The sequence below is a fragment of the Sitophilus oryzae genome, unplaced genomic scaffold, assembly GCF_002938485.1.
Source record: "Sitophilus oryzae breed Bouriz unplaced genomic scaffold, Soryzae_2.0 scaffold_907_pilon_pilon, whole genome shotgun sequence".
Taxonomy (NCBI): Eukaryota; Metazoa; Arthropoda; class Insecta; order Coleoptera; family Curculionidae; genus Sitophilus; species Sitophilus oryzae.
In genome coordinates this window covers 485,421-500,858 of record NW_022147536.1, presented here as the reverse complement: position 1 = coordinate 500,858, position 15,438 = coordinate 485,421, and the positions used below count along the sequence as shown (strand labels likewise).

Here is a 15,438-nt window from a genome sequence, read left to right as displayed (position 1 = left end):
CAAACCATGTCTATTTCAAATAATAGAAAAATTCATAGTTAACATTACATGACATATTATTATCCATTTGTTAAAGAATAAATAACAATTAGAGTTATTGTTATTAATTTATTTCTTGTACTAATCATTGTGTTAAAATATTTAAAACGAATTAAATGTAAAAATGTCTTCCAATATACGCAAAACTAATTTTCTACAAATGGACATGTAGAACAATTAGTTGGAATAGAAAACACTACACAACATGAAGACACTAGACAACTACTGTATGCCATTAGTTGGCATAGAAATTTAATATTCTACATGTAGAATATACCACAGAATATATAAAACTTTCTACCTACTCAACCCTGCTTATAGCTAATTCTGTTGTACAATTGTACGTTTACATAAGAAGTAAGCTCGGTAGTAAGTAAGTAAGTAAGTACGTTTACATATTGACTTCTAATTCTGTAATAATTAAAATATTTTTCAAACTTGTATCTTTCTTACTATTAAAGTAAGTCTCTACTAAAGTAAGTTACTCTACATTCTTCAATTTTTGTTAAATTAACGTAAAGTATATCACAGGTATCTACGTTTTATCAAATATTAAAGATATACTAGCTTCCACTCATCTTCTTCTGTGCCTTGTGCTTAGCCGCATTCCATCTGTAACCTAGAATGGGAATCCGGCAACGGTCTAAGACACTAGAAGTTTCTCAGGACAACCGAGAAATGTCAAAGATTTTTCTTGATCAAGAAGAACAATCTTGTTGTTGTTACGGGGTTTTTAGCAGGACACTGTTTCCTCAATGAACACTTCATTAGATTGAAGCTAGGAAACAACGGCTAATGTAGATATTGTGGAGAGTATGGGATAACACCAGAACGCCTCATCACTGAGTTCACCTAGACGGCAGCCGTTCGTTCCATAAATTTTGGTACGACTGCTATCGGATATAGAGAACTAACCACTGTAAAACCGTCTCAGATACTGGCTTTCGTCAAATCCCTGAGATTGTATGATGAGTTATAACTCAAGAAAGAAGATCATAATGAAAGCGTTACCCAGACTATATGGCCAGTACGACCCTGCTCTGATGTTAGGTACATTTTGGTACTGCGACGAAGAATTAAGATGAGTGAGCGAGATTAGGGTTATCGGGCGGCCAGATCGACACGACGAATAGCTGGAATTAGGCTAGTTCCGAGATAAAAGGTGCACACAGCTTGCTTTTTTGTTAGTGGTGGGTTGGATATTCGTTTAGTTGGGTATGCTTGTTTGGTGCTAGCAGACGAAACAATTAAATTGAGTACTATCGGTACGAACTTTTTCATCTTTTGAGTCAAAACATTCACTAAAACAACAGAAATTATATGTAGAAAAGAATAAAATTATATATAGAGTAAGATTATTAGTCAAGTTCATAGATTAATGAAACAAGTAGTATTTTATAGTAAATCTCTAAATATGTCTTTGAAAGAATATTAAAAATATTTATTATCTTGTATTTTACTCAGCACTTGAAAAATTATGTAATAAAATGTAACCTCTGTTGCACTCGGCCTTCTAACTTGTCAAATTTGACATTTAAAGAAATAAATTTGTGAGCACTGAGTTAATTGATCGAATTTTGAGAAAGAATGTGTGAAAAGTAGTAAGTGAGTAAAAACAAGATTCTGGATTAAAATGATACAAATTTATTTTTTTCCATAGCAACTGTTAAAATTGCCTTATATCTATCAAAAATAGTAGATAAAATAGTACTTTATCCGCAAGGGTAGATTAAATGATACTTTAACACCGAGGATAGGTTAAAAAAATTATTTCTTCTCGCACGTTTTTTAATTACTTCCACTTTTGAAATTTTTTGTGTTCTTTTTCATAAGTTATACGGGATTTAAATGGAAGTAGTTTGGATATGGCGTTTGTTGTTTCAGCCTGAATATCTGTTGGTAATTTACTTATTTCGTTTTAAGCCACTTCTGGCTCAAATTCAATCAGCAATCGACACGAAAGATAATTAAAATATATTGACCCAAAACTGACAACTAAAGAGACAGTTTCATTTATTTGTCAAATTACATAGAAATCAGCGCCAACCCAGCACAATAGTTTTTCTACTCGTAAAAAATTCCTTGAAATAATAATTTCTGAATATAAAATATAACTCGCTATGGAAAAAATATTGTTTTATACACGACGATAAAATTGCATTATCGTCTCCCGAAATTAATTCACTCGCGATTTCATCGCTTGTGAATAGGGGAGATCGGGGCAAGTTGGCGAAGTAAAATACAAAAGGCTCCAAAACATGAACTAACGGGTTTAAAAAAAAAGATCCCATTTCATCTGTTAGTACATTTATTCAGGTACCTACATAATAAAACATAAAAAACAAAATAAAAGTATACTCTTGAAAAAATATAAAGAAAAAAACAAAAAAGTGCATTTTCGTCAACTTGCCCCAGTACCGGGGTAAGATGACGAGCCTATAGGGGCACGATGACGATTATAAACAAATGTCGCAGGTATATGTGCCATCTTTTTTGTAGGCTGTGCACGGTTCGTGTTACATTGAATCCAGTCTTCTGTAGGAGGCTCAATATGGGATTCCTGGCAGCCAGGACAAAAAATGTCATTAGTTTTCTTCTTCTTTCCTACCTGCTTTTCACGATTTTCTTGAAATACATTTCTCTTGACTTTCACAGAATCAACCTTCCTTCTTTTAATTTCTTTTAAGTTTTTTTCATTGTTTTTTCTTTCCTGTTCTTCTTTGTTGGGTGTTGAGGTGATAACAGAAGCCCTTTGTTTAATTCTTTTGGTAGTTTTTATGGGACGTGTATATTTGGGAAAGGGTCTCATTTCAAGTAGCGTAACTCGACTATCAACATTAGAGATTGTTTGACTGGAGCTGGATGAACTCATAGTGCCAAGAGCTTGTGCTTCATTGTTTTTTGCAGATTTTTTTTGCTGTAGGCCTGAAGGTCCAGGAAGGGACAAATTCATTGACCTTGCCGGCTGATTTTTTTTGGAAAGCAATGGGGGTTCAACATCTGGTGTTTCATAGTTTTTATTCTTTGCAGAATCCATTTTATTCAATCCTGAGGGTCCTGGGAGAATTAAATTCACAAGCTTTTCTGGCTCAGTTTTGTTGAAAACCGCTGGTGGTTTACCATCTTGTATTTCATTGTTTTTTGTTTTGGCTTGATCAATTCTATTTGAGCCTGAAGACCCAGGAACTGCTAGTGGTTCATCGTCACTGCTTAAGAACTCGTTGTCCGCAGTTACGTGCCTCTCACTCACCATAGAAGGCGCAAAATCGGAATCTCCAAAGATTTCAGCATTAAAAGGCTCAATGCCGCAAGCGGAAAAACTTTTTATAGCTGTTCCCACAGTTGCAGCCCTTAGATAAGCTTGCCCGAACAACCTACCAACTTCTTTATCGGTGATTTGTTTTCCCGGGTGGTTTACCAAATAGTTATCACAAGTCTGGCTATAGAAAGTCTTGAGAGGTCCAAAAAACCCAACGTCCAACGGTTGTAGGCGGTGGGTACTGTGCGGGGGTAGTCCCAACATAACCACTCCATTATCCCTACAATAATTGATAGCTTCCAGTGAAGTGTGAGACGAGTGATTGTCAACGATCAACAATACGGGTGTCTCTGTGTTTGGGCGAACAAATTTCACGAAATGTTTAAGGTATAGGACAAAGGCTTCTGTATTCATCCATCCACTGGGTTGAGCTATACCAGCAGAGTTTGGAGGACATCCATTTAAAAGATCTGGTCGCATCCTAACTCTTCCAAAAATAAAAAAGGGTGGAACGTAGCTCCCTTGGGCGTTCATGGCACATACAACGGTGGTGTTTTTTCCACGCTCACCACTAGCAACTTTTGATACTCTCCTAGAACCAGTGGGCGATAAAATCTTTGGCTTTTTATTGGGAACCGTTGATAATCCCGATTCATCTGCATTATAAATGCGGTCAGCAGTAAAATTGTATTTTAATCTAGTTTCTCTAAGTAACTCAAAAAATCTAGTTACTTCAACTTTATTAAATCCGAATAATCGTCCCAGCGAAGTCGACTCTGGGGTCCTAAGACTTATCCTATGTCTACTCATGAACGACTTAAGCCAGTCCGTGCCTGCCAATTTTGTGGTTTTGCAGAACTGATGGTTTATGTTGTTAAGTTCAGCGAATTCGTAGGCTAGTTTTCTAAATTGTACTGATGTAATTCCAAATGCTCTAATACTCAGGTCAGTTAGGTAGGTCACAAACTGAGCTTCCTGAGCATCAGAAAACGTTCTTCTGAATCTCCCACCACTAAGAGGAATTGGTTCGTTGTTATTTTGCTTTTTTATATAACGTCTTAATGTTGCTTCCGGGATTCCATGCTCAATACTGGCAGCATTAACTGACTTATGGTCGTGCAAAATAGAGTGCAACGCGGCAATAAGCACGTCTTCTGACCAAGAGCGTCTATCTGTACGGTGTTTATAAGTTCTTACCATCTAAAAACATCAAAAAATGAATTTAACTAATTTTATACACAGTGGGGCAAGTTGACGAATTCGTCATCTTGCCTCCGTCAACTTGCCCCAGGAAACATTTTTTAGAAAACAGCAAAAATTAAATTATTAATTAAGTGAAATTAGGTTGTATCTTACCTTCTAATATTTAAAATGTCCACAATAATCAAGATTAACTATGAAAGGGGCTTCTATTTTTCTTTAAACCTGCGAAATTGCTTATTTTCTGGAGCTGGATGTTTACATCTAACAGGTGTGAAAAGCGGTTATGATTTTTTAAACCCGATGCAAAACCTATAGCTCCATCTATGTGTAACCCGACGTATTATACACCTAAAGGAATTTATAGAAAAATAAATGGGATTTTTAGGATGTACAGTTTTCTTTAAATCAGTACTTCGTCATCTTGCCCCGTTCGTCATCATGCCCCGACCTCCCCTACCTAATAAAGACCATTTTATCGTCACCCTGTATGTTGACAAAAATATTTTCAAAATGTGTGTTACCATTGCCCAGATATTATAAAACAAAAATAAAATTAAAATCAACCCAAACCAAAATTCGAATATAGACCCACCAAGCAAAAAACCTCACATTACATTTGCAACATTGCAGTCAATCTCCAAACAGTTTGCTTTGTAATGTTGATTTATAAATGTTGTGTCGTGATTGATGAAACCTTGCTACAGAAACATTGTTTTTGAATGGTAATTAAAACGTTTTTTCTGCAACATTGCAACAAACATTCAAATGAAAGATCCGCGCAAGTTAATAATAATTAATAATATAACAAATATGCCATAAGATCGAAAAAAACGGCGTCTAGTTAGCTTGGAAATGAATATCGATGACATTCCCTATATAATTTTACATATAAAATGACAGTGATTTTCTTTTCATAGCTAACGCCTTTTGTTTCGATCATACGGTATAAGTTAGGTTAGCGCACTTGTTTTTTTACGTTTTTGGTATCACGTTTTATGCTTTTCGAATGAGATTTTAACGAATGTAAATGTAAGTATAATTTTATTATTATGTGTGTTTTAATAATGCTTAGCCATGAATAAGTATAACAAATTTTGTTTAGTTTGTTTTTAAGATAAATTTTATGTTTTAGGTTAGCTTTTAGCCAACTTAAAATTGAAGTAGATAGATACTTAAAACAAGGATACGAGTATATCAATCTAATGATAAAATCACAGATAATATTCAGTATTAATTATTCTCAATAATATGATGTTATAATCATTTGAGATTTTTAAAATAAGGACATAAAGTAGCCTCAAAAATTACTGTCACACGCGGTAAGTTTCTCTTAGAAATGATTGGATATAGATTTCAAAACTTTACCGAAGATGAATTTGAAACCATGAATAAGACAATTCAACATGCGAAGACAAAATATGAAAGATCCATAAAATCAATTAAAATATAAGTTTGCCTTTCCTTGTATATATATTTAATGTTATGATTTCCTTTTGTATTTTTGAATAAGAAATATATAATAATGTTTATGCTGTACCTAATATATATTTTGTATTATTTCAGACATTCATCAACTTTAAGATTTTTTTTTAGAAATTCGACTCAGAGGTCAGAGTTGAGTAATTCCTTATTTAATGAGCAGTCGAAAAGATCAGTAAGTTCTCAGTACTTGACAGTATTTTTGATATTTTTGAAACGAGTAAGTGATAAATTTCTAGTTTTTATTTGTTTTTTCAATTCGTTTGACAAATTCGACTTTCTTGGTAGGGATATATTTACCGAGCATTTTTAATTTTTCTAAGCAACTGGATATAGAGATATGCATATTTTTATCAATATTGTTTATGTTTTCGTCAATACAATATTAGTAAAATATTTTATACCTATCTGAAAGTCTACAATTTAATACCCATTAATGTTTCTGTTGATTATAACCTATTACTGATGTATTATTGCGAATATTATTGTTAACATAAAATTGCTAATTTCGCTAATGAAATGATTTTTTATTGCAAACATTATCTATTTTTTGCTATATTATTTTAGCAATAAGTCAGTTAATAAGTTATAACAAAATAGAAAGTTTAATGGATAATAAGTTTTGAAACATAGGTACAATATCATTTTACCAATATTGTATTGACACAAATTATAGGTAATTTGTGGTATTGACATAAACAAAACGTTGAAATTAACAATATTGCTAATACATCTCAAATTAGTACTTTCTTCAACGTCTCAATAATATTGTGAAATATTCTCACGAGGCTGTGACAAGGTTTCAATAAACTTGCATCAACATTATTTTTTTCAACCTTGCACTGCAATGTAATTTGGCGGAAGATTAAGCTACCCTGCCACCTTGCATAAACCTCCCTACAATGAAAAAAGCGATGTTACACCTTGCTTTGCGAAGTTTTGGCAATGTTCCAGCAATAAATTTTGCTTGCTGGGGAGCTTTCTCGGAAGCCGAGTCACCCTGTATTAAATTGAGTAATTTGGGAAAAAAATAGGAATACAATAAAAACTACAATTTATTAAAAATCTTATGTTAAATATATTAGCACTAGGTATAGGTATACTTATTTGACTAAAAATAGGACTATTATCAGTTATTTTTGTTTCTACAAAAAAAACGGCTGCAATTTGGCTAAAAAGGGAATAATAAAATGTTTCCTCTATACCAACCAAATAATTTTATAGAAAAAACCCAAATCGCACCATTATTTTTTCACAATTATTTGTTTTCGTTCTGTAATAAAATGTATAAAATTTAAATAAAACCTAATTTTCGAATATTTAAAAAATCCTTCGCCATTTTGTCATATACTGCATTTCTGTTAAAATTGTAATTTTATGTTGTTTTCGTAGTTTTGTATCAATTTAATAATAACTATCTTTCTTATTATGTATAATTTTAGAAAAAACTTTACTTAGAATGGAGCTATAGTTAATTGTGTAATAGAATTTTTTTTTAATATAAGTACTAAAAATTTTAAATAACTTTTTATATTAATTCACCTTCACCATATTGTCTGCTATTGTCTGTCCATGATTTTGACTTCATATTATAAATGCTATGCAGTGGCGGACTAGGGGGGGGGGAAGGGGCGGTCCGCCCCGGGCCCCGTCTTTTAGGGGGCCTCCGAATCTTAATAAGTAATTTTTTATTCAACTGGCAAACAAGGCCAATATTGTGTTCAGTAGTTATAAAGCAGTTTGTAAACAGTATAAATGGAAGCAGATATTTACTTAATTATCAATTATCAGGTCCCAATAATTGTGAATGGCATTTTCTATTTAGGAAATTAAATCAAGGGATAATTTTCTTTGTTTAAAATATCGAATAATTATTATTTTTTATATATTTTGAAACTGAATTTATTTATTTTAGCTTTTAAGTTACTTTTCAATGGTTTCATTATTTATTTTTACTGAATAAATATTTTAAATTACAACCAATGCACAGCATAACTTATATTCTAGCTTCATTTTCCTTTAGTATAACGGCGGCCACGGGCGTGAGACAGCGAAGGGGCCCCTCGGATCTTGGAGGACTTACATAATCGCGATATTTTGTTGCGGTATTTCCCTGGAAGCATTTTTAAGAAAAAAATATTTAAAATTTTTGGACGAAAAAAACTACCTGCCAAAAAAATTTGTACAGCCTAAAAGTCAAATTTAGTGATTATCACAGCCCCTGTGACATAAAGAAAAGACATGTGGCTATGTATTTCAAAAATTAAATTGTTCAAATGTCATATAATAATGGCAGTAGCTGTCATGGAATTGAGCGATTAAAAAATTATCATAAATATTTTTTTCCAAATGGAAGCCCACTTTTTTATTTCACTAGTGAAAAGGTTTTCCAATTCGTTACGTTTTAACTAGACATATTCCGCCTATACCTAAAATAAATCGATTTTAAGTTATTTAAGATTTAGTTTGAAAACGTATATATTTTTCTTGATTTTATCTAGCTTCCTTTGACATTAAGTGTCAAACAGTCAGACAATTCATTTCCATCTGTCAGAAAATGAATTTTTTGAATTTCCTATATTATAACTAGTGCCTGCTTAAAAGTTTAAAAAGTGTATTTATATAAATATATCTCGTATTTTTAGCTTGAAAATGATGATCGATAATATACTGTTATAGGCATAAGTATAGTCAAAAAGTAACACATTTTAAAAACGAAAGTAACGAAAACATTTTCACGGTGAAATAAAAAAAGTGATTTCCATTTGAAAAAAAAAATGATTTATGATGATTTTTTAATAGCTCAATTCCATGACACCTGCGGCCATTATTATATGACATTCGGACAATTTAATTTTTGACATAGATAGCCACATGTCTTCTTTTTATGGTACAGTGGCTGTGGCAATCACTAAATTTGACGTTTAAGCTATATACATATTTTTGACAGGCAGTTTTTTTCCTCGAAAAATTATAAATATTTTTTTTTCTCAAAAACGGTTAACGTTAGGTATAGAGTGTTTAATATCAAAATTCATAAAATTTTACGGAGAATTTAAGCATGTAATAAAAAATGGAGTCACCCATTTAAAATAAGAAAGTTGCTGTCAACTTCCGGTACTTCCGAAAGTGCCGCCATATTGAAAATACTTTTAATCGATAGATCTCATTGTGAAAAAATGATATGCACAAAATCTCATATCTAGATATTGTAGTTCTCTAGAAACTTCTAACGCAGGCTTAGCCTGGGACATCCTGTATAAATACTTGAATTTTGTCAACCATTATACATACGTTGTTCAATGTTTACAAAATGTGCATTAGAAGTATATCATTATCTAAACAGACCGGGGGCCACAATTAGCTTCGCCGCCCCGGGCCTCCGACAGGCTTAGTCCGCCACTGATGATATGAAATGAATACTTTAAATTATATAAACTTCCTTAATCGGCCTTTTTCTTTTATCCACAACTATCCATTTTTGGAACTCTCGTCAAAAAATAGAAATAGATATATAAAAAAAAAATATCTAAATATTTTTTTCGATTCTTTTTAATATTTAGTTAATGTATTATTTACAATGATTAGATGATATGATAGCATTAAAACTGTTACTTAATTATAATTACCAAATTATATATTTTTTCTAGGTAGGTACACGTAATAATATAATTTATAAACTTCACAATGAATTAAATAAATTATACATTTATTAATCAATATAAAATAAATGATTATATTATTTGTAAATATATTGTAATGAGGAATACCCAAAAATATTAACTCATCGATATAATTTTCGAAAGATTATTTTACGTCAGAGCATTTAATGGAAAACTATATCTCCCAAAAATAACACATAAATATTTCTTATTTACAAATCTAGGATGATGCAACTCTAATCAATACAAACATACGATCAGTACGTAATTCGGAAGAAGTACCAATATGAAGAATGTTGGGGATTCGTCACTAGTAGCTCTGGTGTTATCTAACCTTAAATTATTTGGTATAGATCCTTCATCCTTATGATTTGTTTCAGTTAAAATTAACACATTACTTTAAAAATATGTACCATTCAATCTTGAATCTTGATAAATGAGGATAAAGTGCTGCTTGTTATTGTAATCTATACTAATATATAAAATCCTTAAGTGACTGACATACTGATTAATCACGATCCTGCTCAAACCACTCAACGTAAGAAGCTCAATTTTAGCATACAGGTTGATTCTAGGGTGTAGAGGTTCGATAAGAAGGGATTTTTCGAAATTCCAGTTCCAAGAGGGTGAAACCACCCTTCAAATATTACAATATTTTTTATTTAAAAAACAGTCAAGTTTCCGAAAAAACGCTTAAACACGTATATTTTATTTTGCTTTTTACATATTTTAAGATATTTTAAAAATTTATACAGGATGTTTCGCAAAATCTGGTCATTGATTAATCACGATCCTGCTTAAAGCGCTTGACGTAAAAAGCTGATTTTTGGAAAACAGATTGACTTTAGGGTGTAGAGGTTCGATAAGAAGGGATTTTTCGAAACTCGAATTCTAAGGGGGTGAAACTATCCCTCAAATATTAAAATATTTTTTATTTAAAAACCGTTGAGTTTTTCGGAAAAACTCTTAAACACGTATGTTTTATTTTGTTGTTTTACATATTCTAAGATTTTTTATAAATTTATACAGGGTAATCACGATTCTGCTTAAACTGCTGACGTTTAAAGCTGATTTTTGGCAAACGGACTGACTGTGGGGTGTAAAGGTCGATAAGGAGGGGTTTCTCGAATCTCAAATTCCAAGAGGGTGAAAACGCCCCTCAAATATTACAATATTTGTTATTTAAAAAACGGTTAGTTTTTCGGGAAAACGCTTGGACAAGCATAATTTATTTGTTTTTTTTTACATATTTTGAAATTTTTTAAAAAATCATACAGGGTTGTTCGAAAAAGTTGGGTAATTTCTTAACCACGATTCTGCTTAAACTGCTTGACGTAAAAAGCTTATATTTGGCAAACGGATTTTTCGAAAGTCAAATTCCAACGAGATGAAACTACCCCTCAAATATTACCAAGTTATATAATAATATCGCCCTATGGTTTTTTGTCATGCTGACATAAATGTGAGAAAATTTTATCCAGTTTGTATGCTAATGGAAATTCTTGCTTTGCTTTATCATCACCACTACAAATGATTAATTCGACGCGAACGAAGTCGCTGGTACACGCTAGTTCATAAATATATTGAAAAGATTTATTTATTTATCAGTAAGAATTATTCTTTTAGGAGTATGTGGTTAGTTAGTTCACGTCTTGTACTTTTGCGGAATACATTTGAATGCAGGGAGAATTCATCATTAAAATAATGCTCAGATACTCGCGATTTAACCTTACGGAGATACGTTAAAAACGGTGCTCCAAAACTCCAGCATCTACTGAAAAAAAACAACATACAAAAAGGATTGTAGCTCCTCTTCCAAGCACTACTTTACAAATGCTTCTTAATGCAGAAAAATATTTTGAAAAGAGGATCATTTTATGCGCTCTACAAGAAGGGAAGCATTTTATTTCCATTACTAGGAAAACCTTTGTCTGAAGGGTAGGCATCCTTAATAATATTCTGAAGAAACATGAATTCTTCATTAAATAATGGAATAATATACCGGGTGTTTCATTTAAAATAAAGGGTATCTTGCTTTTAGAAATGACCAACTGTTCAATATTAATTATGTCTCACTTTGCGAGTCAAGTCTAATTTGGTTTATCGCACAATGTTTATTTCAACTAAATACGAGTATAAGGCTATACAGATGGTATACTCGTATTAGAATTTAGCTAACTTTTATTAACAGTTAAAATTTATTCTCCATTTTTAGAATATGTTAACTATGACAAAAACTTTTAATTTTAGTCAACTATAATGAAACTCGCACGTTTATGGTTTCCTGGAAACCGAAAATCAATTAATATTATAGGGTGTTCCATTACAGAAGAATAAACTTTAATGTGATTTTCCGAGGAGTGTTTCACTGTTGGAATTATATGTACATTTTCTTGGACATGGCAGTCGTCTATAATAATATGGCAGACATAGGCAATCTTCTTCGCAGCCATTGGCAATTAATCGCTTGGCAGTAAAAATATATTTTGTCTGTAAATGCTATAACCAAACCTACCCCTCGGTTTATTTTTTTTGTGGGACACCCGGTAAATCTATATATTTTTAAAAAAATGTTCTGAATTAACCTACCTATACTCCTAAATTTGCATATCAAAACAAACTGTCGCTCACCTTGGAGCCTCCCCTGCGGATAAGAGAAACCACCCTGTATTTAAGATATATTGAATTTGCAGGGTGAGTTTCCTACGATGTTGTCTATGGGTATCTCAGAAACTACTGGAGATAGAGAGTCGGTTAAATGAGGAAAGAATTGCAGTTTTGTGGGGTCATAAATATGCGCCTTTCAGATTTTTGAAAAAGTTCATTGCTTACCTACTAGATATTTCGAAAAAAAAAACAAATTTTGGCTATTTTAAAAATTGTCCCTAATTACATTATAATCTATTTTAGACTAAAAGTTTTCAGATAAAAGTTGTGGATAATCACATCCCTAATGAGCTTGTGTTCTCCGATTTTTTTCTATAGCCTGTCATTTTTGACATATCACACAAACATAGGTTTTTTTAAATGGAAATCATAGTTGGCCATGACTTCATAAAAAGCGCCATTTTTTAAGCTTTTCAGCGATATAAGCTATAATATGTTCTTTTTCAAAAAATAACTGAGTTATAGCCAATTCTTATCTTTCTTGACTAATTTCACTTAGTTGGTATGGTGTTCTTATTTTGTTATGATTTACAACTTATAAAAAGACAAAATATATTATTAAACAGCTCTTTACAATTAACATTACACAAATTAAAACTTAAAAAATAATATCACTACATACACTTTAAGTTATTTTAGAAAATGTTTAAAAATTCCGCCATTGTTGTGAGTAAAAAATTAATATAATATTTGTTTAATACTATAATTGAAAATTAATTATAGTATTAAACAGTTCTTTACAATTTACATTACACAAACAAAAGCTAAAAAAATCTAATATCACTACATAAACTTGAAGTTATTTTAGCAAATGTTCAAAAAACCGCTATTGTTTTGAGTACATAAATGCATATTTTTAAAACCGAATTTCTAGCTATTCTCACAGAACGACCGGTCGACTTAATTAAACTTCTCCTGTACCGCCTCTTCGGGTGTCTCTTTTAATTCATACGTTCTTTTGTAAACCTTGTTGTTAACCATACCGCATAATAAATCTAAAATGGATAGGTCAGGTGATCGAGGAGGCCCAGGTAATTGGTCCACCTCTTTCTATCCCTGAGTCTACATAATTATGATATAAATAATTTTTAACATTTCTTTCACTGTGGGGGGGGTGGTGTGTCATAATGAAAGTCATATTGGAACCACTCTATTAATGCGCGAGTATATAACTTTAATCGGCTCGGTCTGGAACTAAATACGCAAAAAACCAAAATTATGATAGTTGATAGGCAACATAACAACCATCCAAATATAAGTCATATCGACCGCTTTGAAGTCGTTAAGTAATACGTATACCTGGGATCACTATTGACAAATACAGGCACATCGGAAGAAGAGGTAGGTGCAACATGGCAAAGGTAGCTGTTGGGAGACTGACCAAGATCTGGAAAGACCGCCAGATTTCAAGAGCCACCAAAAACCGGCTAGTCAACTGTTTGGTACTCCCAATATTGACGTATGGCTGCAAATCGTGAACTCTCAGGCAGGCGGAACGTAAGAAGATCGATGCTACCGAGATGTATTGTTATAGACGTATGCTCCGTATCCCATGGACTGAACGCCGTACAAACGTTTCCATTATAAATGAACTTAATATTACTAACAGGCTTTCCTGTAAAATTCGACTAAAACAACTAAAATATTTTGGACATATAATGAGGAAAAGTCCGGACAATATGGAAAGACTCATAATTCAAGGCAAGGTGGAGGGACGTAGACCACGTGGCCGCTCTCCAACTCGATGGATAGACCAGATCACGACTAGCTGTAGCAAGCCAATGCACGATGTCATCAAGATGACAAAAGACAGAGGCGCATGGAGAAAAATCATCCATGATGTTACGCTGACCACTACACTCCCTAATGGGGGTCAGGACTGAAGAGAGAGATCTAAATTTAACTTTTCTAACATGTCTTTAAAACCGTTCTTTAAAAAACGTAAGTAACGTCCACCGGTCAACGTATCCTAGAAACTGTATGGCCAATTCGAAATATCTAGTAAGCCATGAACTTTTTCAAAAATCTGATAGGCGCATATTTATGATCCCACAAAACTGCAATTCTTTCCCCATTTAACCGACTCTCTATCTCCAATAGTTTCCGAAAACTCACTCTGTATATTAAACTATATTTCTTTTCTCCTCATTTCTTTTAGTAAGTATATTTTAGCAGAGTTCAAAGAACAGTTTAGGCAATAAAATCTAAGTTTATTTTTGAAAAACAAATCTAACGCAAGAAAAAATAAAATAAAACCAGATTTTACATCAGAATTGGAATTAACAAAATTCCAATTAAAAATCAAAATTTCGCATTTGATAACTTGTTAAAACGTTCCGCATAAATTAAGACACTGATATGATTTATTTTGTTTTACAAATTTATTTAAAATAATAATTTTCTTTTTATAATATATATATATGAGATATAAGTATAAATAATCATATCACTATCGGTAATTTAGTAGCAAGAATCAGTTTATAACCCATTAAAAATTTAGGTCAATCTTGTCGATATACTTTTTAATCGTGCCAAAAGACGTTATCAATTTTTGTAAAATTGAACGTTTTGATAAAAAGTAATTGTTAAAAGATTTAATATTGAAAAATATTTACTTATACATAATAAAATAGAAACTGCATGAACTACAACAAGGACTTGAAAGCTTCTAATTTATAGATAAGTTTTTGATTCGATTATACATTCAGTTGCAAAAAACGCAACGGAGAAATTTCTGGTCAAATTTAAAGTGTTATATTTTTGTTATTTTTAGCCCTATTTTCAGGATTTTTTAGCAAGCTGTATGTAATATCAATTTTAATTTGTGAATTCAGTTTTTTATAAACTTTAGTATTTGGCATATTATACAGGGTTAATCGAGGGGTTAACTTTTTATCCTAACTTTAAAACACCCCGTGCAATAATTTTGTGTGTAAATTTTCTTAAAATATAATTTTACGGTCAGAACCATATTGTCCATTCTGCTTCTTGGATCATGTCAATACATGCATTGGTTAATTTTTATGAGCGAAATAAACTTGCCACCAACAATTTGCAATTTTTTCAATTATCATTTCTTTTTGAAGTTACTTTTCAGTATGTAAGGCGACTTTGGTGATTATTATGAAC

General features: G+C 32.0%; 1 protein-coding gene across 1 annotated transcript in view; it reads right to left on the bottom strand.

Annotated features, from left to right (window-relative positions):
- Positions 1–2,440: 2,440 nt before the first annotated feature.
- The window catches only part of LOC115890676, a 298,050-nt gene continuing 285,052 nt past the window's right edge, over positions 2,441–15,438 (bottom strand). Inside the window, exon 2 of the mRNA XM_030910978.1 lies at positions 2,441–4,958. Within this exon, the coding sequence (XP_030766838.1) occupies positions 2,441–4,498 (2,058 nt within the window). The 5' untranslated portion in view covers positions 4,499–4,958. The remainder of the gene's footprint in view (positions 4,959–15,438) is intronic.